Here is a 27,470-nt window from a genome sequence, read left to right on the forward strand (position 1 = left end):
AGGAGATGTCGTTTATCTACATTTTTCTGGATAGTTCAATCAACACATTCGAGGTCAAGCTGTCCTAAGAAACGCGGTTTTAAGTTAATGGATAGGAAATGAAGCTTTTCTTGTCCCTTCTGGGCAGTTTCCTTTGTGAACAAATCCACAACCGTGTAGCTATTTAACTCTTCTTTGGCCACTGGTGTATTCAGAATGGTCCAGGGCTAAGAATTATTCCTGCAACTCGGGATCCATTGTGAATTATGAAAGCCAGGACCAGCTACTGGGGAAGCTGAGGGCATCTGGAACAGGCTCCAGGTCCCTTCTGTTTGCCCAGAACTGGGGGACATCAAGGTACCTGTTGGTCAACTGGTCTCCCAGAAGATCTCAGACTGGATTTTTTGTGTTGACTAGATGGCGAAATTCCTGCCGTGGAAGAAGATCCTGCCAGAATCTATATGTTGGCGTGACCTCTCAGTCCTGGCCCAGCACAGGTAGGGAATCCCTGAACAATAAAGGGGACTCCTCCCAGCACCAGCCCAGTGACACATCCCTTGGGGACATGGGGATCATTGTAGAACTCTCTGTAGGATAGAAGGCATGGCAGTCCCACCCCACTATAAAGGGACTGAAAATACATTTGGGAATAACTGGGATGTAGAAGACTTCAACCCCCAAAGACTCAGCCCATCAGATGTGGAGGAGGCTCCTCTTAATACAAGAGGGCCCCCGAGAGGGCTGAGCCTGCCAGGTAGGTCTGGGACTCCAAGAAACAAGGCATCCACAGGGGTCTAGATTCTGTCAATGCAAACATTTCCCAAGCGTGGGGTCTAGAGGGGTGGTTCTTAAACCTTATCAGGCATTAGAATAATCTGGAGGACTTGTTAAAACACAGATGCTGGGTTTGGGGTGGGGCCTGATGATTGGCATTTCTAACAGGGTCCCAGGTGATGCTGTTCTGGAGCCACATTCGAAGTCTAAGGGAGTCTAAGTCAGGTTCTCTACCTGGACTAGTCTCTCTCTCCCCTGCACCCCACATCCTCACTCTTGGTTTGGCCTTTGATGAGGTGGCTCCCCACCTTGCCGCCAGCTCTCTGTCCGTGGTCTTGGCTCAGCTCCTGCTTCATCCAAGGATTGCCCTTGACCTCTGTCCTAGCAGGTCCCCCCACCCTCTTCCTCCTGGCAGACCAGGTCAAGGGAATTCCCCACCCAGACGGCTCCTTGCTGCCCCCTCCTGGTTAGTGGAAGCTGCGCACTATAGCTGGTTACAGGAAAACGAACCCTTCTGTCAGTCCCAGCCTTGAATAATCTTACATTCTCGCTGAGGAGATAAAACCAGTTCCTCATAGAGAAACTTTAAAATATTATAAAGCTGTAGATCAACAAACTGAGGTGCAAGAGAGTACAAAACTGTGTTTAGGTCGCATGTACCTCTTTTTAATCAATAGCTCTGTTCCTGAATTCATATTTCCCTGACTGCCTCAATTAATTCCAGAGATAATTCACAAACAGTTGACCTGGTGCTAGGAGTGGCTCCTAACACTTTAGCCTTCAGTTTGGCTCTACTCCCAAATCAACAGTGACCTTCCTAAGGAGGCTAAGAGGCAAGACCCTGGGCTAGAGGGCCGGTTGTACAGGCTGTGCGGTTCCCAAGCCAACCCACTAAGGCCAATCTGCCACAAGAAACTGCGGGGGGCAATACAGTTACTATATCAGTCATTTTAAAAGATCAGGAGCAGTGTAGAATAAGAAATGTTTTTTAATTTAACTTATCCGGTGTTTGCTTGAGGAAAAAGGGGTTCAATTACTGGTGGATGAGAAGGTCGGTCAGACTTTTGTGAAATTCTGAAAGGACCTTGGGGGCTTCAGGGCTTGGCACTGAGACTTCCTTCCATCTCATATCCCCCAGAACTGATGGCTTTAATTTACCTGAACAGAAGCTCATTCTGCTACTGTGCCTGTTTAGCTGTTGAGACAGGGAAATCTGGGGTTTGCAGGTAGAATTGAGAGGCAAGAGGGAGAATGGGAGGGAGAGATATTCTTAAGGGAACTCGAGAATTGGGGAGAATTTCAAGAGGGGTATATGGCTGAGAGGAAGAGGCAGGGAGAGAAAAGGAGAGAGAGGGGTGTGGGGTGGGGTCTAGAGGGAGAGGGAGGGAATGATGATGAGGAGAAAGATGATGGTGATGGTAACGATGACCTTCTTCAGGTGAAGAGTTAAAGATGAGAAAAGAGCCTGTATCTTTGGGGCGAGGAGGCTATGCAGCAAAGATGGACGTTAAGCTATTGGTATCAAATCAAACTGAATGCCCAAACATCTGTGGGAATATCAGGCCTTTTTTGCTGGGGATCCCAGGGGCAGAAGTAGACTAGGGGAGTCTAAGTCAGGTTCTCTACCTTTTAGCAGCCTACAGGTTATTAAGATCTGTGAAGAGTTAAATATCAGCTCAAGACAGCACCAGCAAAGATGAAGGTTCCTGCAGCCCAGCTCTAATCAAACCCACTCCCCACCCTCTACCCTCTTCAGAAAGCTTCAGTGTGCCCCCCGCCCTCCCCCATTTGCCAAGGTGGGGTGCAGTTCCCACCTGGCTCTGGGGCTAAATGGCTCACAGCTCTCTAAACATAACTTGAGTGACTCAGCAGCCCATTCCCACCCCCAGGGACCACGTCTAAGCCACGTTCCTACCTTCATATTGTCCGTCCTGCCTCCCACCCTCCACAGCTTCCTCACACCTGGGCAACAGGCCCCGCCTCTGGTCCCCCATGCTTCAGAGGGCATCACTGTGGCCCGTGTCCAATTGTACCCCTCCTCACAGAGCACGGAGTTCACAGAGCCAAAGGGATGTGCCCCCTGGAAACTGCACCCCCTTTCCAAACCTGTGCTCCATGAATTCTTGCCCAAGAGGCCAGAGCATGCTTCCAGCCCTTCCCGAGGGCAGACTGTGTGCCAGGCTGTGCACCCGGGCTCAGGGAGACCAAAGGGCCGCCGCTGTGAAGGTCTGCACAGAGCCCAGTGTGTGCATGATCCTGTCACAGCAGAAGGCCCCTTGCTGTGTGGGATGGAGCAGGGGGTGGGAGAGGGAGGGGATTGGCCACATGGGGCTCAGGGCCAGGGGCAGACACTCCTCAGAATAATAACATGTTCCACACAGAACTGCAAGGAGCGGAAAGTTCTGGATTCAAACCTGGCCTTCCGGGTCTTTCAAATGGTGTATTTGTCAAGGCAGGAGGAGAGATCGTGTTTTATTTGACAATGAGTTAGTTTGATTTTTAACCCTTAGATACTTAGACATAAGGTTCAGGCCCGCTCTGACTCAGGCCCAGGCCTTGCAAATGTTAGAGTGGGCCCGTCCAACTGCAAACATTACTGGGTAATGGAGATTCTTCTGAAGCTTTCAGAGGACTGGGGGAAGGTGACATTGCATACACAAAGCAAAACTTCCTAAGATTTCCATTTAATCAGCGCTGTCCTTCCCCCCCCCAGTTTCCTCTCCTTACTACATAGCCAGCTCATCTCTCCTTTGTCCCCAGGAATCATCTCCTTGGCTAGCCCTTCCAGCTTTGCTAGATCCACCTCTTCATTCCCCTCCCTCCCCGCCCCCAAGACTTCTCAAAATCCCCTCAGTTCCCATCGCCTCCCTGAGCAGAAGCCCCTCCCTAGTTAAACAGCTCTCAGCAAACTAAAAGTCCACCCTGTGTGGAAATGGTCTCTTCTCCCCACTTGCCCAGCTGTCTGTTCCCACAGTCCACTTCCTATCACTGCTGTGTCTCTGAGTCATCTCTCAAAAGCTCTGGGCCTTAAACAGCTCCCGGCAAAGGAAAAGGCAGTATGACGATGTCCACGGCGTCTTGTCTGCTGGTTGATTGTGAGCCTGTCTCCTCCTCTGCTCTGCAACTTCTGTGAGGAGAGGGACCACATCTGGCTTGTTTTCATCTCCCCAGCTCTGGCTCAAGGGCCAGCGCAAAGCAGGCCTCTTTATTCAGTCTACTAATGCTCACTGAGCACTCGCTGCGTGCCAAGCCCTGTGACAGAATCTGAGCTCAGAGGTTAAAAAGTTCAAGGAGCCCCCAGAGTCAAGGCGGACACAGACCCGTGTTCCAGGGGGCAGCAGAGGGTCTGGGCACCACTGAGGCTGTGAGTACAGTCACACCAAGGAGGAGGGCGGCAGTCTCAAGCAGGCCATGGTTTACTGAGATGAACCGAATGGTTCCATCTGACCCCCACAGCAACACCGTTTATGGATAAGGAGGCGGCCACTCCGCTGAGACAATCCCACCACTAGCAAGTTATGAGGCTGGGCCTGGGGCCCGAGCCCCTCACTTCTCAAGGATAGGGGGCTCATAGGACCCCTGGGAAATCACTCCTTCCACTGCTCCCCAGCCTCGTCTCTGCCCAGTCTTGCAGGTTGAAGGACTTCCGGGCAACATCCATTCATTCCCTGGGCTCTAGCCTGGGCCGCCCAGGGCTTCCTGGTTATTTTTAGCTCTGGGTGGCCAGGCTTGTGATTGGCAGCAGGAGGGGCCCACGTTTCCAAGCCCTCCGTGTTGTTCCTGGCTGGGCATGAGAGGTGGCTGGGGCATGGGGAGGGGCCCAGGCATACCTGGTACCACAGCCCACAGCTGCCTCATTGTCCCTGGGGGAGGGGCTGGCCTGCTGCTGCTGCCACTGACCCAAGTCTGGGAGCATTCTTTCCTGTTGATTCATCACAGGGAATGCTTTGGGCCAGGTTGGGGCAGGACAGGGGCACGGGGGGGACATCTGGGACATGGGTGGCCAGGGTGGGTGGCAGTCCTCTGGCAGCCAGGTCACTCTGACCTAACTGTCACTCGGGGATCAAAAAGATCCATCTTGCCATCCTAGCCCTTATCGCACTCTACCTTGTGGTAGTGCTTATTTACATGTCTGCCTCCCCTACCAGACTGAGAAGGCCTCCCACCCACGCCCCTGCAGTGTCGAGCACTCCAGCACCCCGTCTAGCATGTAGGAGAAAATCAATAAAGATTTGCTGAATGAATGAGCCTTTGGAATGACACACAGGCAAGGTGGGGGGAAGGGGAAACAGGATGTACTGATGAGGACCTCGGGAGGACCCTGGAGGGGTGGAATTCTGCCCATTTTACAGATGGGGGCATTGAGGCACTGGGAAGAACCAAGACTGTGGGAAAGAACTTGGAGGAAAGGGACTGGTATTCAGGAGCCTGGGTCCTCAGCTAAGCTGATGGAACTCCCCTCTTGCATCCTTTCCTACTTTTACTCCACAACATCCATGAGCCTGTCAAGGGCCAGGAATGCCGCATTGCAATAAACTTAGATGGATCAGAGCAATGGAGAGATCAGCCTGTTACACCCAAAAGTACACCTGCACACACCGTCCTGATCATTTGCACGGAGCCCCCCTCAGCCCCTCTGCCCACACCCCCAGATCGTTGTCCTAAGTAAACAAGCACCATGACAGGGTGACGCTCCCATGTGAAGGTCCACTGGCACCTTCAGGATCTACTGAATGTAATCCCCAGGTCAACTCGGTGTTGGGAGGGGGGAGTCCCTGGGGAGGCCCTATATCACCCGGTTTGCAAAGGAGGAAACTGCGTCTTAGGGACTCACGAGGCCATAGCGCACTCCTGGCAGATGCAGCCCGCTGGCGCTGAGCCACAGTTCTTTCACGGGGACTCGGATCCTCCCACCGTCCCGCCTGCTGCCGCGCGCCAGTTTCCTCTACAGAAAACAGCTCCCCCTCCTTCCTGACCCCCTGCGACTTCGCGACCCCGGGATTTCCCAGTGGAGCAGCGGACGCGGCGGCGTATGCCGGCTGGCACCCTGCCACCCTTGCCCGCGTCCGGGCTGGGAGCGCAAAGCGAATGGGCCACGGGGCGGGGCGCCTGCCTCGTCCAAGGCTTCCCGGGGCGGGGCCTGCGGGGCCTCCTCCGCGCCCGCTGGGTGGGGGACTCCCGTGGCCCAGCTAAATAAAAGGGCCCCTGGCGCCCCAGGAGGCCCGTTAGAGCTGCTTGGCCGCAGTGCCCGCCCAGCCCCGGACCATCTGAGCTCCAGCTGGTGAGCCTCCGCCTGGCCCTAGCCCTGGGTCTGTCTCTTGCTGTCCTATCTGTCTGTCCCACTTCCGTCTCTCTGTGGGTCTGCAATCCTCTGAGGGTTCCTGAAGGCTGGGCGCTGGGAGAGATGTGGGTCCCATGGACATTTAGCCTAGCCCCTAATCGTTCACCCACTCACTTCCAATGGAAGTGACCAAGCTGAGGAGCTTGGCCCCAGGCAGGCCTAGGGTGGTGCGTCCTGGCCTCGAGGTGCCTGCGTGTCTTGTTTGTGTGCACGCTGAGTGTAACCATGTCTTTGCTTTCTCACCCAGGGTGCAGGCAGGGGAAGGAAGGGACAGGACAGGTTCAGATGTCACTCCTGTGACTTGGGGGACAAAGAGGTAGGGCAGAGCAGGGCTCTCCAACTAACCAGACCACAGCTGATGGGGGTGAGGGGCAGGCAGAGGATGGAGGGTGGGCAGAGGGCTGCAACCCCCACATGTCCTATGCCTGAACAGGTGGAGCTCAGAGCCCATTTGCTGGCACTGCTTCCCGTCACTATTACTCAGTGGTCCCAGGGAGGGTATCAGGGCTGAGAGGGCAGCCCCACCCCATGCCCAAGAGCTAGAGAGAAGGGGCTTCAAGTGATTTCTGGGGCTGGTACCCACCAGGGCAACACCCCCAATGCTCTTTCCTGAACACCCTTGGGCATTTCCAGTCCTCCCTGGGGGAGAGAGGACAGCTTGGGCCAGGTGCCAGTCGCCTGGCAGCACCCGGAACAGGTGCCTCTCTGCTTCCCGCTAGCAGGGTCCTGCGTCTGTCATGGGGTTGCGCTCAGTGCTGGCACCCACCCCAGTGCCCTCACCCAACAGCTGGGTCATAAATCAACCAGCAACAGGGTGGAATTTCATTCACCTCCCTCCTTCCTTCCTTCTTACCCCCCACCTCCACCTCTCTCGTGTCTGAGAGCCTGGCTTCTGGAGCCAGGCTGCCTGGGTTTGAAGCCCAGTTAAACAAGTCACCTAGTTTCTCCGGGCCTCATCTTCTCGTCTGTAAGGTGGAGATAAGTATTCAATAAATATTTTTATATTATAATAATTATTACCCCCCTCCACCCGTCCCCTCACCCATCTCCTTCACTTGGGAAAAGAGCTGCCACTTTGAGGCTGTTTCCTTCTCTAAAGGAGGCTCCTCCACCTGGTCCTCTTCTCTGTGCCCAGCACTGGGGGACCAGTTATGGGGACACTGTGGAGATTGATGCTAGAGACAGGAAGCAAACACTCCAAGTGCTAGGAAGGAGGGGACCTGGGAGGGCTTCATGGAGCCGGGGGGAGCAGTTGAGCTGGGGGTTGAGAGATGTGTAGGAATTTAACGATCTGAAATAAAGGGAAAGGATACTCCAAGGAGAAGGAACAGTGAGTGAGAGCAAAGGCGCGAAGGCTGGGCATTGAAGGACATGCTGGGGAATGTGAGCAAAAGCTGTAGAGCGACGTGCAGTCGGCAGCAAGGCTGGGAGAGGGGCTCCCCTGTGTCTGAGTCTCAGTTCCCACGACTGCCCATCCACCTCCTGGGCAGCCCAGCCCCCAGGGTCTTCCTACAGAAGCTCACCCCTGCCTCCAGGGAGGCCCCTTGGAGGGGAGGGAGCCTGTTGGCCCAGGACTGTCCACAGCCTCTAACAAGACCTCCATGGTGCTGTGGGGATGTCAGCAAAGGCATATCTGCCTGGCCCACCCCACGGCCCATCAGAGCATGTCAAAGATATAGGGACCCCCTAGGGCCACCCCCTCTCAGAGAGAGGAAAGCACATGACTAAGTCATATAACAATTTGGTGGCAGAGTGAGGAGCATCCTGGCTCCTGGAAATGAGGAGCAGGGTCATCTCTCAGGCCAGACCCAGTGTGACCACTGAGTCCTAACAGCTGGAGAGCCCTGAGCCCAATCCTTCCCATCCTCCCTTGTCATCTGTGGAAGGTTCCTACCCACAGTGACTTCAGTTTGGCTCAGTCCCTAGCTGTCTACCTTCTCCTTAGGGGTGATGGAGGAGGGAACGCGGTCATCCCGAGCAGCAGAGACACTGCTCGTGGTGACAGCCAGCTGGGAGCCTCCAAAGGCTCTTGAGTGGGGAGGGACATGAAGAAAACAATATTTAAGTCTGGAAGGGAAGTGCAGGAGGAGTCAGGGCAGGAAGAGACTTCAGCAGGGAGAAGGGGAGGAGGCAGCACAGCCTGAGGAAATGGAGAAAGGAGAACCTGGGTTCAGAAGGAAGAGGCAAAGCTGGAGAGTGTCACAAAGAAGGGTACCAGGGACTTACAGCTGAGTTAGGATGTGGCCTCCATGCCTTCTTTATCCAAAGAGGGGCTGGGACCTACCTAGACCAATGGTTCCACAGTAGCTGTTACAGTTGCTGTTACTAATAGTTAACTGTCAACTGAGAGCTTGCTCTTCTAAGGGTTTAACATGTATTCATTTAACTTTCACAAGAATCCTACGAGGTAGGTATTATTATCACCCCCATTTTACAGAGGGGAAACTGTGGCACTGAGAAATGAAGTCACTTGCCCAAGACCCCCCCAAGACACTAGTTCATGGAGGGGGACAGTGAACTCAGGTAGTCTGACCCCCAGTCGGTACACGTAAACTCTGTGCTATTCCACCTCGAATCCAGGCACCAAGTATATTTACTGGATGCCACCTACAAACCTGGCTCTGTTCTGGGCACGGGCGGCACAACACAAAGTCCGTGTCAGTGGAGCTTCACCCCTGAGCCCCGTCGGAGTGCTCCTAGGAGCCCACTGGGCCTAGCCCGGGGCCGGCCAAAGCAGGACTGGCAGCTGAAGGGGTGGGGCTGGGTACGGGAAGGAAAGGGAGTGACGCTCTGCCAAATACCAACCTGTGGGGAAAGGAGTGGCCGAGACCCCCAGGAGACCCTCCCTACTGAGACTGACCAGCCACATAATCCTCCAAGGGCAGCAGTGGCCATGGAAGAGGGGTGTCCCTAGAACATGCTCTCTTATGATGCAAGCACTGAACAGGGAGCCAAGAACCCCACTTTCTTCATCCACTGCTCCAGGCCACCTCAGCACCACATGAGCCGCAGAGCCTGGCGCTGGGGGAACGTGGGCAGGGCACTGGTGCTGCAGACGCTATGCCAGCTCCAATCAGCTGTAACTTTCTCCACTGCGCTCTTCTCTGACCAAGGCTTCTCCTGTATGAGGGAGAGAGGACCAGCCCCAAACCTCACCCCCTGTAAGGACCCAAAGAGCATCTGATCACAGCCTCCTGGAGACAGGAGCCCGAAACCCTCCCAGGGCCCCTCGCTCCCTACTCTGCATCACCTCTGCATGTGCACAAGGCCCTGCATCATCTAGCCCCAGCCTGGCCCTCTACCTGTCCCCTTCACGTCCCCAATACTGCTGTACGGGGTTAAAAGGGCGCTTCCTGCTCTTGCACAAACTCACCTCTTTCCCTTTCCTCCTTTATCCATTCTTTTCTCTCGACCTGAATGCCCCTTTTCCCACCCAGGAGAACTCTTATTCATCTGCAAGACCCAGGCTAAGCGTCCCTTCTCTGAAAGCCTTCCCTGATTCCTCTTCTCTGGGCTCCGTGAGAGCAGGGAGGAGTGTTTCATGCCTTCACTTCTGTGTCCCAGCACCCGGCCTACTAACTGGCCTGAAGCAAGGATTCCAGAAATGGTGTTTGAATCAGTGTATGAATCATGCACCTAGACGGATCTAGAGCCAGGGCTTGAGAACATCATAGACTCTCTGAGCTGGAAGAGATAGCAGACAATGTTTGGCTCATCCTCCTCATTTCAGAAATAAGAAATGAGAGCCCACAGAGTTGAAGAGACTTGCGCAAGCCACACAGCAAATGAGTGGTAGAGGCCTTGGCTTCTCTCAAATGACCCTTCTGCACCAGCATTCCACGTGCTTTCTATGGTGAGGGTAGCCAGGGTGCTGGGAACAGCAGAAGGCAGGTGAGGGCAGTGCCCTTGGATAGACATGTTGGCCCTGAGGACTCCCCTGGGGGCTCCCCCGTGACTCACGGGTAGGCCACCTCCTCTACCTGCGTATAAGACTGTATCAAGAGTAGCTATTTACTGAGCACTTACCCTGTGGTAGGCTTGTGCTACACACTTTACACGTAGTGTTTTATTTAACACAACACCGCTGCAAGACAGGCATTATCCCTACTTTGCAGGTAAGGAGACTGAGACTCAGTAAGATTAAACTTAAGCTTCCTCAAGATCATTTGGCCAACGACTGGTGAGTGTGAACCATGTCGACTAACCTCAGAGCGCAGACTCAATCAGTGCTGCCACCCACCCCACACAGGGGCCTTGCTGTGCTTCGTCTTTGCTAGAACAGGACAGAGGTCGGGGGTGGGGGTTGGGGTGGTGATCAATGTCACGTTTACTCACTCCCCAGGTGCCTTGGCCTCAGCTGCCCTTGAAGTCACCATGATGTGGTCCCCACCAGTCAGCCTCACCCTGCTCCTGCCGCTCCTGCTGCTGGGCCAGGCCCCTCCCAGCAGGCTACAGTCACTGGGCACCACGCAGCTACGGCTGGTGGGCTCAGGAAGCAGGCTGGAGGAGGGCCGCCTGGAGGTGCTGCACCAGGGCCAGTGGGGCACTGTCTGTGATGACAACTTCGGTCTCCAGGAGGCCACAGTCGCCTGTCGCCAGCTGGGCTTCGAGGCAGCCCTGACCTGGGCCCACAGTGCCAAGTATGGCCCAGGGGAGGGTGAGTGACTGGTACTGTCCAGCAGGAATGACAAGGAAATGGTAGTGGGCTTCTCCCAGGGGCTGGGCTCAGCGAGGCTCCAACAGAACACATCACACGCCACCCATCCTTGACTACCCAGCTTAAACGACCTCCTCCAGGAAGCATTTCCTCAGTGCCCCAGCTGCAAATGACCCCTGCTCCAACCCTCCCATTCTTGCTTGCAATGAGGCCACCACTATTACCACCACTCAATTCTTACTTCCTTGAACGTAGTGATGGACACACAGTGGGTGTAAACGTTGTTGAATGAACAAAGGGATGGATGAATGGGTGAACAGATCAGTCTAATTACTAGATCTCCCTGGCGTTTTCCAGACACAGATTCTATAGGACCTGATGCCATGAGGAAGCAATAGGGAGGGTTGTAGATACCAAGATCCCAGGAGAATCAGCTCATCTCTTCTCTATATACCCCTCCCCCCCATTTTCTACTCAGGGTTTAAGAGGAAAGTTGATAACTATGGGGTCTCATCCAGGAGGCAGAATCCGTGACCTGCTTTTCTGTGCCCACGCATGTGTCACTGTATATATGTGACATGTGTGGCACCCGAGCATCCTGTCCCCTCCCCCACACAGGACCCATCTGGCTGGACAATGTGCGCTGTGTGGGTACAGAAAGCTCCCTGGACCAGTGCTGGTCTAACGGCTGGGGGGTCAGTGACTGCAGCCACTCAGAGGACGTCGGGGTGGTGTGCCATCCCCAGCGCCAACGTGGCTATTTTTCTGAGCGGGTCTCCAATGCCCTTGGGCCCCAGGTAAGGAGGCTTTTCAGGCCCTGGTCTGAACCAAGTGTTTGGTCGGGGACAGAGAGCTTCCCAGGTGATGAAACTGGAGGAGGGGAGGGAAGGGGACAGAGCGTGGCCTGCAACAGGGACAGGGACAGAGGCCCCAGCTGGGGGCAGGGCCTGCTGTGACTCGCTGAAGCTGCTGCCTGTAAGGAGGCGACAGGGAGCAAAGGGCTGCCTCACCCACAAGGCCTGGCTACAACTGCTGCCTCTTACGGCACAAACAACCGAGCTAACAACAGCCCAAGCCAGACAACAAGCACAGGCAGGGCAGGTCCTGGCTCCCACCATCCACTGCCAGACAGCGGCAGCCTGAGCACAGCTGGCCCAGATGAGGGGCTGCACGTGGTCTAAGTCGCCCCAGGGCTGGGGGGGGGGTGTCTTGTGGACCACGGGATCCCATTGGTGGTCTCTAGCAGCTGGTCTGTGCCCATCCTCAGCTCTCCCCAGAGTGGCATGAGGAAGGCCCCCTATGCCTGGCGGAAGCCTCCCAAACTCCAAGGGCTCCCATCCTGACCCCAGGGAGGGCACAGATCTACCTGGTTCTCTGTGGAGTTGAGGAAAGAGCCCTAAACAAAGCAAGGCTCTGCCTCGTGCTCGCCATGTGGCCTGGGACAAATGCCTCCTCCTGTCTGGGCCTGTTTCCTAGCCTATCCAATGAAGGGCTGTGTGGGGTGATCTGTAAGCGCTCTGAGCCCCAGCTCTCCCCCGTGAAGAGCTGTAGTGGGCTCAGCAGGGGCAGGAATCTGGGGCCCACGGTGACCACACACCCTGCAGGGCCGGCGGCTGGAGGAGGTGCGGCTCAAGCCCATCCTAGCCAGTGCCAAGCGGCAGAGCCCGGTGACCGAGGGAGCCGTGGAGGTGAGGTACGAGGGTCACTGGCGACAGGTGTGTGACCAGGGCTGGACCAGGAACAACAGCAGGGTGGTGTGCGGGATGCTGGGCTTCCCCAGCGAGCTGCCCGTCGACAGCCACTACTACAGGTAGGAGCACGGCTGGGGGGAGGGCTCCGGGGAGACAGGGGTGTGGGGCAACGGGCTGTGCGCCCGTGTGAGGGTATGTGTGGGACATGTGTGGGACCTTCCCAAGGCCAACGAGCGGGCAGGGTGGTGTCTATGGCAGGACACTCAGTGGGTGTTGGGACTGGGAGGGAAACAGGCCCAGCTGAGGGATATGCCTGACGTCCTGGGTTATGGAACCCTCAGAATAATTCAGAGGAGAGTGGGGGTGAACTTTGAGATCCTGAGAAATGCCTAGAAATGGTCAGAAAATAAACACTGTACCTGCTAATCAGATACAAAGAAATGACTGTAGTACAGAATACTCTCAACAAGAAAACAGTTGAATGTAAAATTGTGTCCCTAGTTTCAAAAGTAGACTTTACTGACAATAACGCCCAATGCTGCCCACAGGGACTAGATGACCTGAGTTCCGGTCTCAGCTCTGCCAGTAACTAGCTGTGGGGCTTAGGCAGGGCTCTGAGTCTCAATTATCCAATCCCCAGGGAAGTGGCTCAACTTTGCCCCAGTGAATTTCCTCAACCCTGATCCAAGCCAGGCCTTGACTGGGTTACGGTAAACGAGATATAGGGTGGGGTGGCATTTGGGAGAGGATGCATAAAACATTCTGTCAGAAATGTGACAGAAGTGTCACAGATTGCATCAGCTGGTAAATGATGGCTAGTCACAGTTGTACGAGCTCGTCGGTGAAGATTGTATGTTTCTCATCAAAGGGGAAATATCCCCCATACATCTGAGTTAACTACCCTTTCCTACCCCAATCAGTTTTAGGTGCTCTGTCCTGTCTCTAACTTAGGGGACCCTGGTCCTGAAGACCAGTCACATGGCTCCATCCTTGCAGGGTGGCTGGGATGGGGGCCCCTGACTCCCCACTCCCTAGTAATTGCACACCTGGGCCTAACTGACATACCCGCCACCCATGAGGAGGGTGGCCCTGATTATAGCCTCCACCTGTCCCCAGAGGGCCTCTCCCCTGGGTCACGTTCTCTTGGGGGTACTCCCTAAAAGAGCCCCTTCTTCTGGCATGGGCAGAGGACAACAGGGAGCTGGCTGCCCCAGGGCAGCCCAGTGCAACAGAGACCCAACTTTGGAATTAGTGCAGGGAGCTTGCTAGGCCCTGCTTCCTTCCCTGTAAAATGGGAAGGAAATCTGTGAGGTGGTCACCCTCTCAGGGCTGCTGTGAAGCTCAGCACTGAAATAAGATCTGTGAACAAGCTGACAAATGGTGCAGTCTGTTGCAAATTCAAGGACAACTGTGAGAAGCCAGGGTGACCAGGGAGGATAGGACTTCTGCACCTACTCTATTTATTCCCCACCTGTTTTCTCCTCCCCAGGAAAGTCTGGAATTTGAAGATGAAAGATCCAAAATCTAGGTGAGCAGCGTACCCTGGGGGAAGGATGGAAGGATGCAAAAGGGCGTGACAGGAGGGGCCTCCTCTTCCCTCCCCTCCTCTCCCCTCCCCTCCCCTCCTCTCCCCTTCCCTCCTCTCCCCTCCCCTCCCCTCCTCTCTCCTCCCCTCCCCTCCTCCCTCCTCCCCTTCCCTCCTCTCCCCTCCTATCCCCTCTCCTCCCCTCCCCTCTCCTCCTCTCCCTTCCTCTCTCATCCCTCCCTCCCTCTCCTCCTCTCCCCTCCCTCTCCTCCTCTCCCCTCCCTCCTATCCCTCCCCTCCCCGCCTCTCCCCTCCCCAGCCCCTTCCCAATACCTTGGCCTCCCTGAGTCCTGAGCTTCCCTCAACCCCTTCCCCACCCACAGTCTCCCTTGTCTTCCAGGCTGAAGAGCCTGACCCAGAAGAATTCCTTCTGGATCCACCGGGTCAACTGCCTGGGGACAGAGCCTCACATAGCCAACTGCCAGGTGCAGGTGGCGCCAGGCCGGGGCAAGCTGCGGCCAGCCTGCCTGGGTGGCATGCACGCTGTGGTCAGCTGTGTGGCAGGGCCCCGCTTCCGCCCTCTGAAGGCAAAGCCTGGGCGCAAGGAGCCACGGGCAGAGGTGGGTCCCGTGGGGCCTGCACCCCAGCAGGGAGGCACAGGCCCTCTCTCAGCAGGACCCTGCCTTTTGGGGAAGGATAGGTGGGGAGGAGGACAGCAGCCCCTATCAAGGAGGCACAGTTGCGACTGGGAGGAAGTGAGCAGAGCACAGAACCTTAGAATGTATTGAAAAGGGACCAGTTATAACCCTACCATAAGTGGAAAGCTGACATCACCCACCATGAATAGGAGGGCCCCATAAAGACAGTAATTACATTGTAGCTACATCCCGTATTGAACCTGAGCCTGGCCCTGTTATAAAAAGCATTGAGCAAGTGCTGGTGAGGTGTCACAGACAGGGCAGCACCCACCCCTTGGTGGTCTCTTCCCATGAAACAGGAAGGCGTGGAAGAGAATCAAAACGGAAATAGCTCCCCCACTATCTAAGTCAGTTTACTTAATACCATGTCCCCTGCACGTCTCTAAAATCATTTCACAGGGAAGTGTTGATCTAGTTCAACCCCAAACGACAAAGCAGCAGCAGAGGCTGGGCAAGAGGAAGGGCCTAGTGACAGGTGGCAGGGTTGTGAAGCCGAGGGACCACTCCTAAGGCTTTCCTTAGAGCTGGCATTTGTGCTTACTATCATTATGGTGGTGGCTCTTTGTCACTAAAGAAAGGGAGGTTGAGACAAACAGCTTATCCGAGGTAACAGCTGTGGGCTGTCACAGGGGGACTGGAATTCAGTCAGTGGCTCTGCCCAGCTCCGAGGGTCCCTGCCGGGACTCCCGCGGTGGCTCAGCCCCTCGCTCCTCCTTGGCCCTCCCTGAGCCAGTTTTCTCCCAGCAGGAGCCAAGGGTGCGCCTCCGCTCTGGGGCCCAGGTGGGCGAGGGCCGGGTCGAAGTGCTCATGAACCGTCAGTGGGGAACAGTCTGCGACCACGGGTGGAACCTCCTCTCTGCTAGCGTCCTGTGTCGTCAGCTCGGCTTCGGCTCTGCTCGCGAGGCCCTCTTTGGGGCCCAGCTGGGCCAAGGTGAGTGAGGAGGCCTGGGTGGGGTGGGAGGGCCTAGAGGTGCCACTGCTCCATCCCGTGCCAGGGCCCAGGACAGAAGAGCTCCCCCTCTGGGAGGGGAAGCCACCGCGCGGGGGCTACAGACATGGAGCCTCCCTCACGTAGCATTTCTCTCCCTATCTCTGTAGGGCTGGGGTCCATCCACCTGAGTGAGGTGCGCTGCAGGGGATATGAGCGGACCCTCGGTGAATGCCCTGCCCTGGAGGGCTCCCAGAATGGCTGTCGACATGAGAACGATGCTGCTGTCAGGTGCAATGTCCCAAATGTGGGCTTCCAGAATCAGGTGAGCTCAGGTCTGGACTGACCTGAGGCTTGGCGACTGCGGAAACCCTGAGACGGGCCCAGGACATGGCCTGGAGGCAGTGGGGAGGGATTCATGAGAGGCAGCTCACGCTTCTGCTTTGTGCCCGTCAGCCTTCCCCCAGAGCCAGTCTGGAAAGCTGTCCCCTCTCTGAGTCTCCCCGGGCCTGGCCCGTATCCCCTCAGGACAATGGGAACTCAGATGAATGCACTCCCCCATAACACCCTCTCAGGATCCCTGAGAAGGGAGGTGCCTAGGGCTGAGGGCCAATGGGCTGTAGGCTGGGGAGTGGCACCGGAGAGGCTGCTGGGATGTGGACTGTGGGCTGGGCTCTTGTGCCTCTGACCTTGGTTCTCTCTTCTGTAAAACGGGATTAACTGTCTCATAGGGTCACTGGGAAAGGGATGGGTAGGAAGCCCTTTGCAATTGGCAAGTTGTCATTAATGGGAGGATTTCAGGTAGGCGGAGGCCGAGTGCTGGAGCAGGAGCCCCAGGACAGGGCACGTGGAGTCAGACGCTCCAGCAGGCAGGGACGTACGGGACTATCGTGTTACAGAGCAGGGTGTGTGGTGTCCAAGGCCACAGTGACTGGCCTGGGAGTGCTGAGCTCCCCCCTCCCAAGGCCGCCCTGCTCCTCACACACCTCTAACCACTGCAGGTGCGCTTGGCTGGTGGGCGCACACCCGAGGAAGGTGTGGTGGAGGTGCTGGTGGAGGTGAATGGGGTCCAGCGCTGGGGGGCCGTGTGCAGCGACCACTGGGGGCTCACCGAAGCCATGGTGGCCTGTCGACAGCTTGGCCTGGGCTTTGCCAACCACGCCATCAAGGTAGGCCCGTCTTGTTCCACAACTTCCTGTGCTAAAGCTACTCATCTATCCATCCATCCATCCATCCATCCATTCAACAATTAGTTATTGAATGAAACTCTGGACCCACATAATGCCGGGTGCTGGGGATTCTATGGTGAAGAAGACAGATCCTGCCTCACCGAGCAGTCAGCCAAGGGAGGGAACCGATCGTGACTAAAACGTTCACCCACAGGCACGTGATCGTGTGTACAGGGAAGATGGACGGAAGTCAGGCAGATGAGGTGGGGTGGGGACAAACAGCCCATGCAAAGATCTGTCTGTGGCTAGAGGAAGCGCGACTCGGTGGAGGAAATCAGGCACCAAGGGTGGAGTGCGGACCAAGGGCGAGTGGTATGACGTGTGAGGCTGGACAAGGACGCAGGTGTAAGACCATTCAAAGCCCAGTGCAGATTTTTAAAAGATTTCTTCTTTGCTGTTTGGCAAACAGTTGGGGTACAGACGAAAGTGAATACAGGGAAACGCATTCAGAAAACACGCCCCCGATGAGAAGTGATGCTGGCCGGAGCAGGCTAGGGGCTGTCCTGGGAGAAATAAGTGGACAGAGTCAAAAGAGATCAAGGAAACAAAAGCAAGAGGCTTTGGGCAGGGCTGTGGGGGACAAGCCCCTTCCACTGCACCCTCACTGGCCCGCCAGGCAATGCTGGGCACACCTCACCTGGAGAACTGGGCCCAACCCTAGAGCCACCAACCATCTGGGGCTGGGAAATGAGACAGACCACGGGGGTGGGCAGGAAGGGAACAGGACCATGCTCTTCAAGTAGCTGAGGGCTGCCATGTTGGACAGGGATGGGAACAGGGCCAGTGGTGGAAGCCACAGGCAGTAGAGTTTTGCCTCAATACATGAAAACAATGTCTACTATCAGAGGAGTCCAAGGTGCCATGGACTGTTCCATCACTAAAGATTTTCAGGCTGAGGCTGGGCACAGGCTTTGGGGGGCTAGGCCCCAGATGGGTGTCAGAGGTGACTGCAAAGGCACCTGTCAGCCCTGACCAGGCGCTGCTGCTGTTTCCTTAGGACACTTGGTACTGGCAGGGGACGCCCGGGGCCGGAGAGGTGCTGATGAGCGGGGTGCGCTGCTCAGGCACGGAGCTGGCCCTGCAGCAGTGTCAGAGGCACGGGCCGGTGCACTGCTCCCACGGCACAGGGCGCTTCTCAGCTGGCGTTTCCTGTACAGACAGTGAGTAATGGGGAGGGCCCACGGCCCGGGGGGGCAGGCAGGCCTGGGCTCTCCCAGAAGCAATCCTACACCCTCCCGTCTCGAGGAAGGTCCTGCGTGCTGGTCCCAGCGCCAGGCCAGCAGGGTGGGGGAGCGGAAGGAGGGCTGGACCTGAAACAGCAGCTCTGCCATTTACCAGCTTGTGTGGCCAACTCACAGATCAGAGGGGGATGCACACCCTGCCCTGTCTGTCTCTTGGCCTTACTGTGAGAATTAGAACAGAGAATACGTGAAAACATATGGATATACAACAGTGTTTTCCAATTGTCATGTCATGATCTAGAGTTGAAAAATAAAACAAGAAAGAGAATAGAAAACAACAGAATGTATTTAGTAAGGTAGTACTGTTTACTTGGAATTACGTACGTGTATACTAGGTCACCACATAAAATATATTTCCTACTGCAGTTAGTAGTAAGAAAAAGGTCTGAAAACTGTTGTAGAGGATACATAAATGTGAGGACAGGCGGACCTCAGGCTCCCCGTGTGTTCTCCTGAGCCGTGGGATGTACCCAGAAGGCTGCAGGCCACGGCCATTTTTAGGCATTGGTCTGCCCCACGCACCTAGATTCTTGGGGCAGCAGCATCTCTGTTAGACATCTGCCAACCAGGTGTGTACCAGGATATCTACATATATCTAGTCCAAAGGCTGCAGGCTGGCACCAACCCGCCAGGCCCCTTGACCTTCCCAACCAAGCTTCAATGCCAAGACAGCCTGAACCTTCGTCAGTGAGCTTTAGGGTTTTCTGTGTCCAGTGCACGTTGGAAGAACGCCTGGCCTTCCAGCACACCTTCCCCTGCAGAGTGATGGGGCATTGGAGTGGCCTCACCAGCACCAAGGCTCACTGCACGGGGCCTGCTCTCCACTCCCTCCCCTTCCTGGGAACTTGTACCCCTCGCTCTTCTGCCTGGAGTGGCAGCTACGGCTTCACAACGGCTTGGCACAGCCACCCTGCTGCCTCTGTGGCCATCCCTATTTGTCCTCTGGGATTTTTCTCATTTCTTTCCTTACTCTCACTTCTCCTTCTCTCTGAAAGCCCTCCTACTTTCCCTCGGGAACTCTAGGGTTTGTCAGTGGGCACACCCTGGCTCTCTCCAAAATATACCACCGGAAGGTCAAGTGTATTTTCAGTAATCACAGGCATCCTATAGCAAACCAGCCGTACCCCCACTCCCACCCTCAGTGCCCATCCACCGATGTAAACCAGTGTTCCCATCGCTGTAGTCAGCGCCCAGGCTCGCCCATATGATGCCTCTGACAAAAACCTGAACTGTAACCCCGTTTTAGCCTGGACAAGCACTGAGAACAGGCACCTTTTCTCTCTTGACGTTACATGGCAACAGCTGTGATCTCCACGCTTCCGTAATAATACACATGAGGGAAGGCAAATGGCAGAGGAGGCATGTGGCTTCTGGGGAGGGTGAGAGCCTGTGACAGGAAGGGAACAGGAGAGGCACTGAGCAGTTGATCAAGACACAGGCTCGGGCATGTCGGATTTTTATGCCCAGAAGCACCAGAAATGTCCATGGTGCTTCAGAGGGCAATGCACACGATGCCCTGGTGTGAACACCCGTGAGAGCCATCAGGTTAGACAGGGCACCTGGGAGAAAGCACAGTCCTAGGAACTGCAGCAGAATGGACTAGAATGGCAGAGCTCGGGAGCATGAACTCTCCCAACTGCCCCCCACTCATCCCTCTCCCCACCCCCACACTGAAGGCACAGAGACCCAGAGAAAGACAGTGAGGAAGCTGAGGTAACCAGGTTAGACACCAGCAGCGCTCACTGAGGGGTTGTACGAGCTAAGCTGCACAAAGGCACTGACAGGCTGAGAAGCATTTTACAAAAGAAGAAACACATCGACTGTGAGCTTACCATGGGCCAGATAACGATCTAATGCCCTTATAGGTATTATCACATTAACATCGCTATTATTAACCCCATCTTACAGACGAGGACAATGAGAGACAGAAAGGTTCATAAGCAAGTCACAGAGCTAGTTACTGGTGTAGTGAGAAATGAAGCCAGAGCATGAACCCGGCGGTCTGGCACCAATCCCGACAAGCTTAACTGTCACCCTAGCTGCCTGCCCGGGTTAAGGCACTAAGTCGTTCCTTTGTTACTAGAACGCACATCTCCTGACACTTAACCCACCCTACTCTCCTGGGGTTCCCAAAAGAGCTCAGTCTGGGGGCGAGCCTGTCCCCCCAGCCTGAGCACCAACATGGCTGCCCTCCTCCTTGCACCCACATTGTGCCCTCCGCGGCGCAGGTGCTCCAGACCTCGTGATGAACGCCCAGCTCGTGCAGGAGACGGCCTACTTGGAGGACCGCCCGCTCAGCCAGCTCTACTGTGCCCACGAGGAGAACTGCCTCTCCCAGTCGGCTGACCACATGGACTGGCCCTACGGACACCGGCGCCTGCTGCGCTTCTCCTCGCAGATCTACAACCTGGGCCGGGCTGACTTCCGTCCCAAGGCAGGACGCCACAGCTGGATTTGGCACCAGTGCCACAGGTGAGTGCCTGCCCATGCCACCGCTGTAGAGGGACAAAAAGCAGTGTCAAGGGGCCAAACCAGCCTGGTTTTTCCCTGGCCTCGAGCCAACTTTCCTGGGGACGTGTGTTCTCTGGGTGAGAGTCGTACTGGCCTGGCCTCCACGAGGCATCAGAGCCTCCCATTACCAGCAGCCTGCCCTCTCTGGTGTTCTCACCGGTCCTGGAAGTGTCTGTGTTGATGGTGCTCATGGGCTCCGTTTCCCACAGTAACATCCAACAGAACAGGTACTGCCGCAGGTCTCTGTTAGAACGACACTGGACAATTCTTCTATGTGGGACCTTAACTTACGCCTTGTCTTTAAAAGCCAGGTAAAGTAGGGACTCCCAGAAACCTGGAGACCCAAAATAGACATCCCATCCAAGATGCTAGCTCTGCAGGAAAACCTTGCTGGTTTCTGCAACAGCAAAGCAAGAGCCCCAAAGAAGAGCATGAATAACTGGTACTGAAAGGAGACAGTGGGCATTCTTTCCTATCAGGAGTCTCCAGCCCAGACAGAAGGAGAGACAATGCCCGTGACAAAGGCAGAATGGAAAAGTCATGTTGCTTCTTCAGGACACAGGCCGTGGGTGGGAAAGCTGAGAGGAATGGGCAACGACTCTGGGACTTGGCCTTGCTGAGATAATAAGCGCCTTTCCCTGTAGCATGAACAGAGCTGTCATTAGAACTGGATTGGAAACAATGGTAGCAATTTGGCCCAGGCTGACAGGAGCAGAGTAAGCACCGTCCTCAGCCGCTGGGCTCCCAGGCTGGTCCCTGGAGGAGCCCCTTTCTTCCACCTCCGGGTCAGGCCTTGAAGCCAGGCCGCTGGAGGCTACCAGGACAGAGTTTTCACCTCTCCTCACCTGGGTCAACACCCTAGGTCACGGGGCAGCTGTACCTGCTGCCGGCAGGGGAGCCAGGAAAGCAGGCTCCCCTGCCATGGGTCACACTAATCTTGGGTTTGGGAGGGAAAAGGGCACTGCCCTGCTATTATAACGTTCCCTGGGTAATGATGGGGCCCGGCGCCTCCCTCTGTCCTGCCAACTCCTCCAGAGGACCCTCTCTGTTGCTGCCAGGCTGACAGCTCTGCCCCTTCTGCAGGCACTACCACAGCATTGAAGTGTTCACCCACTATGACCTACTCACTCTCAATGGCTCCAAGGTGGCTGAGGGGCACAAGGCCAGCTTCTGTCTCGAGGACACAAACTGCCCCACAGGTATGCGGTTTCCTGTCAGCATATGCTCCTGGTGTTCTAGTCTTCACCCCCTTTGGGGTCGGCTTCCCCTCTGCCCTGTTCAGTAACCTCAGGCACCTGGAGAGTAGGGCATGGCAACTGTCAGTGCACAAGGCAATTCAAAAAGACCAATGTCATACTTTCTGAAATCTTTGACGCAAGGTCCCTACTTCCTCTTCCTCCCCAATACATGTTGTACCAGTTCTACAATGCTTAACACTTTCTGTTTTGGATAACAGTTGCACACCTGTCCCATCTCTGCTAAGTGCGTTGAGGGCACAGATCGTCTGATTCCTGTTTGCGTACACACACTGTTCCCTTCCTATTCCTTCGGAATGGCATGCTAAACACCGGCTCTTCAGAGGGTTCGATAGATGGACAGGCAAATGTATTAGCACAGTAGCTAGAATCTTCCAACCACATTTCCTAGGACAACAAGGATTTCCACGAGAGCATCCAAAGAAATAATCTGTCACAGGTGGGGTTTCTTCCAGTGCTGGATTCATGGTTAATAGGATTCTGGCTCTGATACTCAGGCGAGTTCTTTAACTGAAACTGGGCCCCTAATCTGTAAGATCTGATTGGTGAGGCTGAGGTGAGGAATAAATGGTCGAGTCTGTGAAAAGACCAAGCAGAGGGCGTGGTCCTGAGTACCCAGCCAGTGCCTCAGTAACTGTCGCACCCTTCCGTACAGGTCTGCAGCGGCGCTACGCGTGTGCCAACTTCGGGGAACAGGGAGTGACCGTTGGCTGCTGGGACACCTACCGGCATGATATCGATTGCCAGTGGGTGGATATCACAGATGTGGGCCCCGGGGACTATATCTTTCAGGTAAGGGAGTCCATTTCCTCCAGAAGTGTCACAAGCTTCCCTGAGGTCACCTGAAGAAGACTAGCACAAACAGGGTCTCTGACAGGTCTGGCACTTGAAGGGGCTGTGTCTGCTATCGGGGAGAGAACACTGAATCGGGCCAGGGGACCCGGGTTTGAGTCCTGACTTAATGGAGAGTTGTGACTTCTCAGTCCCATCTGTAAAACAGGGACGTGAACGCCTACTTCCTGGGTTAACTGTAAGGGTCAGGGAAGAATATAAACACGCTTTGCAGCACTACATGAAATGGGAAGAATGAGTCTAGTTACCACCGACACACTCTGAAGCCGCATCACGTCTTTTCACTTGTCCCCTCCTCCTCTCATTCCAGGTGGTTGTGAACCCCAAATACGAAGTGGCAGAGTCGGATTTCTCCAACAACAGGATGCAGTGCCGCTGCAAGTATGACGGGCACCGGGTCTGGCTGCACAGCTGCCACACAGGTGACTGCGCCACTGGGGGCCCGCTCTGCATGGGCGCGGGCAGCTGCAGGACTGCATACGTGTGTGTGTGTGTGTGTGTGTGTGTGTGTGAGAGAGAGAGAGAGAGAGAGAGAGAGAGAGAGAGAGAGAGACCTGGGAGAGAGAGAGAGACCTGGAGATGTGCGTAGAAGGCAAGGTGTGCAACACAGTGGAATTTCCTTTGACATTGTCACAGGTGGATTTCTAGAACACACTGATCAGACCGTCAGGCGTCTCCCAGTAGCTACTTCTGTATTCCTTTGTCTTTATGACTACTTGGATTATAAACGCAGTTTCCCATCTTAGTCTTTCCCGTTACTGCAAGCCATGTCAGGGTTTCCCTTTCCTACTTCCTATGATTTTTCCGCCTCCCTTCCATATGGTCTTTCTTAGGGGCCTAAGCTGACTGCCTCACAGGCAGAAAGTAGAAGCCCCCGCAGATCTGTGTTGCTATCTCCAGCTGGGTCACTGCTTGCAAGAAGGGAACCACGGAGAACAGGGCTCAGGACACTTGCAGGACCCGCAGTATCAGACAAAAGCGGAAGCAGCGATGCAGTGGGGGCAGAGTAAGAAGGTGGTTGCTCTACTTGTCTGTAAAGAAAAGGAGCCCTTTTCCCCTCTTCAGGTTTAAAAATGCTTGTATTTGCTATGGGCTGTGTGTGTTCACACCCACACTGGCGTATGTGGGTGGGGCAGACTTGCCTATTGAGCCAACAAACATTAGGACCTACTTCTGTGCTGAGCACTGGGCCCGGCACTAGAAACATAACTAGGAGGAAGATGCCGAGCTCAATGTCAAGTAGGGTAAGACATGCAAATGGTGAACCCCAATACTACTGAGTACCCCAGACAGGTATGAACTAAATGCTGAGCAAGCAGAGAGAAAAAGCAACAGCCTAGAAGAAGGGATATTTGAGCTGGGTTTCAAAGGAGGGACAGAAGGCCGAAAAGGGAGGCGTAGGAAGAGCATAGGGGTTGGCTTCAGAAGGCTTCACTGGGTTCCAAGTCCAACTCCAGCCACTTTCTAGCTGCAAGACAATGAGGAAATCTCAACCTCAGAAGTTTTCTCTATGGTAAAACGGGGCTACATACTTCAAACCCACTAGGGTTCTTTGCAGGGAGGGTTACGATGGTTCCTACCAAGAGAACAGACTTTATCCTGTGGGCTTCCGGGCACCACTGACACATTTCAGTCAAGGGGGCAGAAAGATCAGATTTGTATTTCAAAAGATAAGTCTGGCAACAGATGGAAGACAGAATGAGAAGAGGAAGAAGAAAGTCTTAGGTTTGAGTTCGCCTGACTGTAGATTTTGCTGCCATTCAACGAGACAGGAATGTGAGAGAAAGCAGCAATGGAATCTGGGGCTGCACACGGGGGAGACAGCAGATTCTCCACAAGGCCGGCAGCCGCCTGACGGGATCCAGGGCAGCGAGGAGGGGAAGGAAAACAATGCAGTCTGACCTGTCAGGGTCCTTGCAGAAGACAACACACTTGGATGAGTCTGCAGTTATTTAATGAACAGACTGTTTATACAGGTGTGAGTTAAGACGAAGGACACGAGGGATGTTGAGACATCCAGGGATAAGCGAGAGTGGAAAACTGTTTTCACCTTTAGGCTTGAGGGGCAGAGGGTGCCCTGGATCTAGACGAAAGCTGGAGCTGTGGAGGAGGGGAATCTGGCCTGCAGTCATAGCAGACTATCACTGCCAGAACAGGAGAAGAAATACGCCAGCTATTCTCTCCTTCCGCCCTCTAATCTCTTGCTATTGCTTCCCACTGACCTAAATCACCAGAAAGCAGAGGATGAGGGAGCCAGGGTGAGGCCATCTCTAGGGCTCAATTCTCCAGGGCACAGAGAGAACAAAGTGGGGTGGGAATGAATCTGGGAGGAGCAAAGGAAAGGAACCAGCACCACCCTTCCCACTCAACAGCCTCTTCTTCCCAGTGTCCCTGAAACTGCACACCTGTCAGGGTCTATTTCTATGGAAAGAACTGGGGTCTGCGCCTGACTGATGGAACGGATGAGCTGGGCAGAATGTCTCTGTGTGTTTGTGAAGTTGTCAAGGAAGGGACGAGACTGGGGCACGGTTGCCTCCTTACCTGTTTCCTTCGGCCCATAGGGGATTCTTACCGAGCCAACGCAGAGCTCTCCCTAGAGCAGGAGCAGCGTCTCAGGAACAACCTCATCTGAAGCCGTCACTGCACACTCCCAGCTGCTGCCTACACACCAGATACCTCAGCTTACTGGAGCCATGCCCTTCACAGAACCCTAACTCAGAGGGAAAGGGGCCAGTGCCAAGGGGCACCAAGAACTGCTCAGGAAGCCTCTGCGGCACGATCAGCAAACCAACATGGTACTGCTCCATTGGGATGTCTCTGGGCCTGCCCCAGGGCCTCTGGTCTATGCACTATGACCTCTAGGCTTTGTTCAGCCAAGCTCCTCTTCCATAAGGAGACCCAACTGTTCCTGGGTTTTGCCCCAGAGCTCCTGGTTCAGGAGCAATTAGTTCCTTAGGGATGGACTACGGCCCAGTCCCCCATCTAAAGGGTGCTTTGCAGTAGAGGACAAAGGGCCAAAATACACAGGAGGTGGGGTTAGCTCTCTGCCAGGACCTCAAACAATACAACTTGTGTCAAAGTCACAACTGGCAGAGAAGTTTGTGAATCTGTTCACTGGCTTGATCTGTCCTCATTTAGAACTCACCTGTCATACTAAGTTTGTTCTTTAGTGCCCGTACCTTTGTCCTATAGCACGGATGGGTGTTTCTAGTATCTCTGGAAGCTCAGGCCTCAAGCATTCCCTGATGGGCCAACGCCACCAATTACTGAATGCTTGAGAAGGGGCAAGATTTGCAGAAGTGATCAGATAGGGCCTTCCTGCAGAGCAGCAAAAGAAGGTCAAGGAGAAAGACTGCTGGGGTAATATGGACCCCAACCCCAGCCAGGGCCTCTGCCAAGGAAAAACTATGTGCCATATACCGGGCAGGCAACCCAATCTCCCTCAAGATCACTGTGCATCTCAGGACTGGCCTAAATGTCACGTGTCAGCCAAGTTTCTGAAGGGAACTTTGCATTGAATAAATTTCTGCAATGGAAAGAACATCGGTGAAACAAGCCACTCATCTCTGTAGGAATAAGACAGATCTGGTAGAGTGGGGGACAGGAGACTATGGGGGAACATTTAATTTAGTGAAGGACTAAATGTAGGAAAGGCTACCATCCCTGCTTAGTGTGGCTGTGATATGCTCTTGCTCAAAGTAGTATAAAATCCCCTGGTCTTCTTGGACATGATTCTTAATCTTTTCTCCACGTAGACACACTTACAAGATGATCCTTACAGGTATGACACCCTAATGCCAATAAAGGTTGCTCACTATGGCCTGCTACGAAGACAAGATCGGCTGTGATTCTTTGCCGTTCCCCGCACGCTCCCACTGAACGCGTGACTATCCTGCACAGGGCACACCCCCCACTCACAAGAGCCCCACTACGTTTTTCTGATAAGACATTAGTCAGTGTACTGTCTGCTTCCCAATTCCCGCCCCAGGCTCAGTGCTGAAACACGGCTGGAAAGGTTAAGGAATGAAAGGTAGGAGGCAAGGGGAAGTCCAAGGATTGTAAACTCTTGTAACCGAGGTTGCAAAGCCAAAATGAATTTATTCACATTTACAATAGTGCTTCCCTCCTCCCGTCACGAGAGCTACCCGTCCTTAGACAGTAAAACGGACGTGCTTGGGGGTAAGCTCTGTGAGTATAAAGAAGTGCTTTCATCCTTCTCCTCCTCTACCTTCTCTCTTTTCAGGTCGACCTCATCTCCTTCATTAGGCAGAGGGAGCATTATATTTTGGCATGGCAATTTAGGTAAACAAGGGAAGGACTGATTTCCTGTTGGAGCCAGCAAACATCTCCCAAACAGTAACAACATTATACTCGCACATGCAGCTAATGGTCTGTGAAAGAATGTGCAGCTAGTGGGGGCGCATGTGGTGACTGATGACTCGATTCAGGCAGGGAGGTTACCCACAGCTTCTTGCTGGGTCCAGTTTCCAAGAGGGCCAGAAAAAGCAGGCCAGGCAGCCAGCCACCGGCTTCGGTCTCAGTCTCGCTGCCCACATCATACGTCTGATAGGTGCAGCCAGTGCTATTTCTTGGAAAAAGCTACACAAGGGTTGTGCTGTTACCTCTCTGAGTTGAAAGGGAAGGGCATGGGAAGCCTGGTGGCTGGCATGACTTGTAACTAGATGAGGAATGTTAACAGAATACCAACCACCAAATTCCAGACAGAACCAAAAATGTCAGAAGATTTTCACTCAGCATACTTTTTAGTCTCCGAGAAACTAAAGTGCT

At 54.6% G+C, this 27,470-nt stretch overlaps 2 protein-coding genes across 10 annotated transcripts in view; one reads left to right on the forward strand and one right to left on the reverse strand.

Annotated features, from left to right (window-relative positions):
- The window catches only part of R3HCC1L (R3H domain and coiled-coil containing 1 like), a 185,830-nt gene that overhangs the window by 80,285 nt on the left and 78,075 nt on the right, over nucleotides 1–27,470 (reverse strand). The gene's annotated exons all lie outside the window — the stretch shown is intronic.
- On the forward strand, nucleotides 5,880–26,509 carry LOXL4 (lysyl oxidase like 4). 3 transcript variants are annotated; one of them, XM_019724846.2, is made up of 16 exons: nucleotides 5,889–6,034; nucleotides 10,210–10,274; nucleotides 10,437–10,751; nucleotides 11,370–11,548; nucleotides 12,356–12,561; nucleotides 13,932–13,970; nucleotides 14,368–14,587; nucleotides 15,413–15,596; nucleotides 15,764–15,918; nucleotides 16,595–16,762; nucleotides 17,820–17,982; nucleotides 20,292–20,535; nucleotides 21,658–21,773; nucleotides 22,486–22,622; nucleotides 22,993–23,104; nucleotides 25,244–26,509. In XM_019724846.2, exons 3-16 carry the CDS (start codon nucleotides 10,469–10,471, stop codon nucleotides 25,312–25,314), a joined length of 2,277 nt encoding a protein of 758 aa, XP_019580405.2. In that variant the 5' UTR covers nucleotides 5,889–6,034; nucleotides 10,210–10,274; nucleotides 10,437–10,468; the 3' UTR covers nucleotides 25,315–26,509. The 3 variants fall into 3 exon arrangements, with proteins under 3 accessions (XP_019580404.2, XP_019580405.2, XP_019580408.2); XM_019724845.2 differs by lacking the exon at nucleotides 10,210–10,274 and having other exon boundaries at nucleotides 5,880–6,034; XM_019724849.2 differs by lacking the exon at nucleotides 10,210–10,274 and having other exon boundaries at nucleotides 5,913–6,062.

The sequence above is a fragment of the Rhinolophus sinicus genome, linkage group LG07 (genome assembly GCF_036562045.2).
Source record: "Rhinolophus sinicus isolate RSC01 linkage group LG07, ASM3656204v1, whole genome shotgun sequence".
NCBI lineage: Eukaryota > Metazoa > Chordata > Mammalia > Chiroptera > Rhinolophidae > Rhinolophus > Rhinolophus sinicus.

Coding starts and splice junctions, on each gene's coding strand:
- LOXL4 (XM_019724845.2), top strand. CDS start 10,469: ATGATGTGGTCCCCACCAGTCAGCCTCACCCTGCTCCTGCCGCTCCTG. Junction 13,971..14,367: donor ATGAAAGATCCAAAATCTAG/GTGAGCAGCGTA, acceptor CTTGTCTTCCAG/GCTGAAGAGCCTGACCCAGA. Junction 15,597..15,763: donor TGGGGCCCAGCTGGGCCAAG/GTGAGTGAGGAG, acceptor CTATCTCTGTAG/GGCTGGGGTCCATCCACCTG.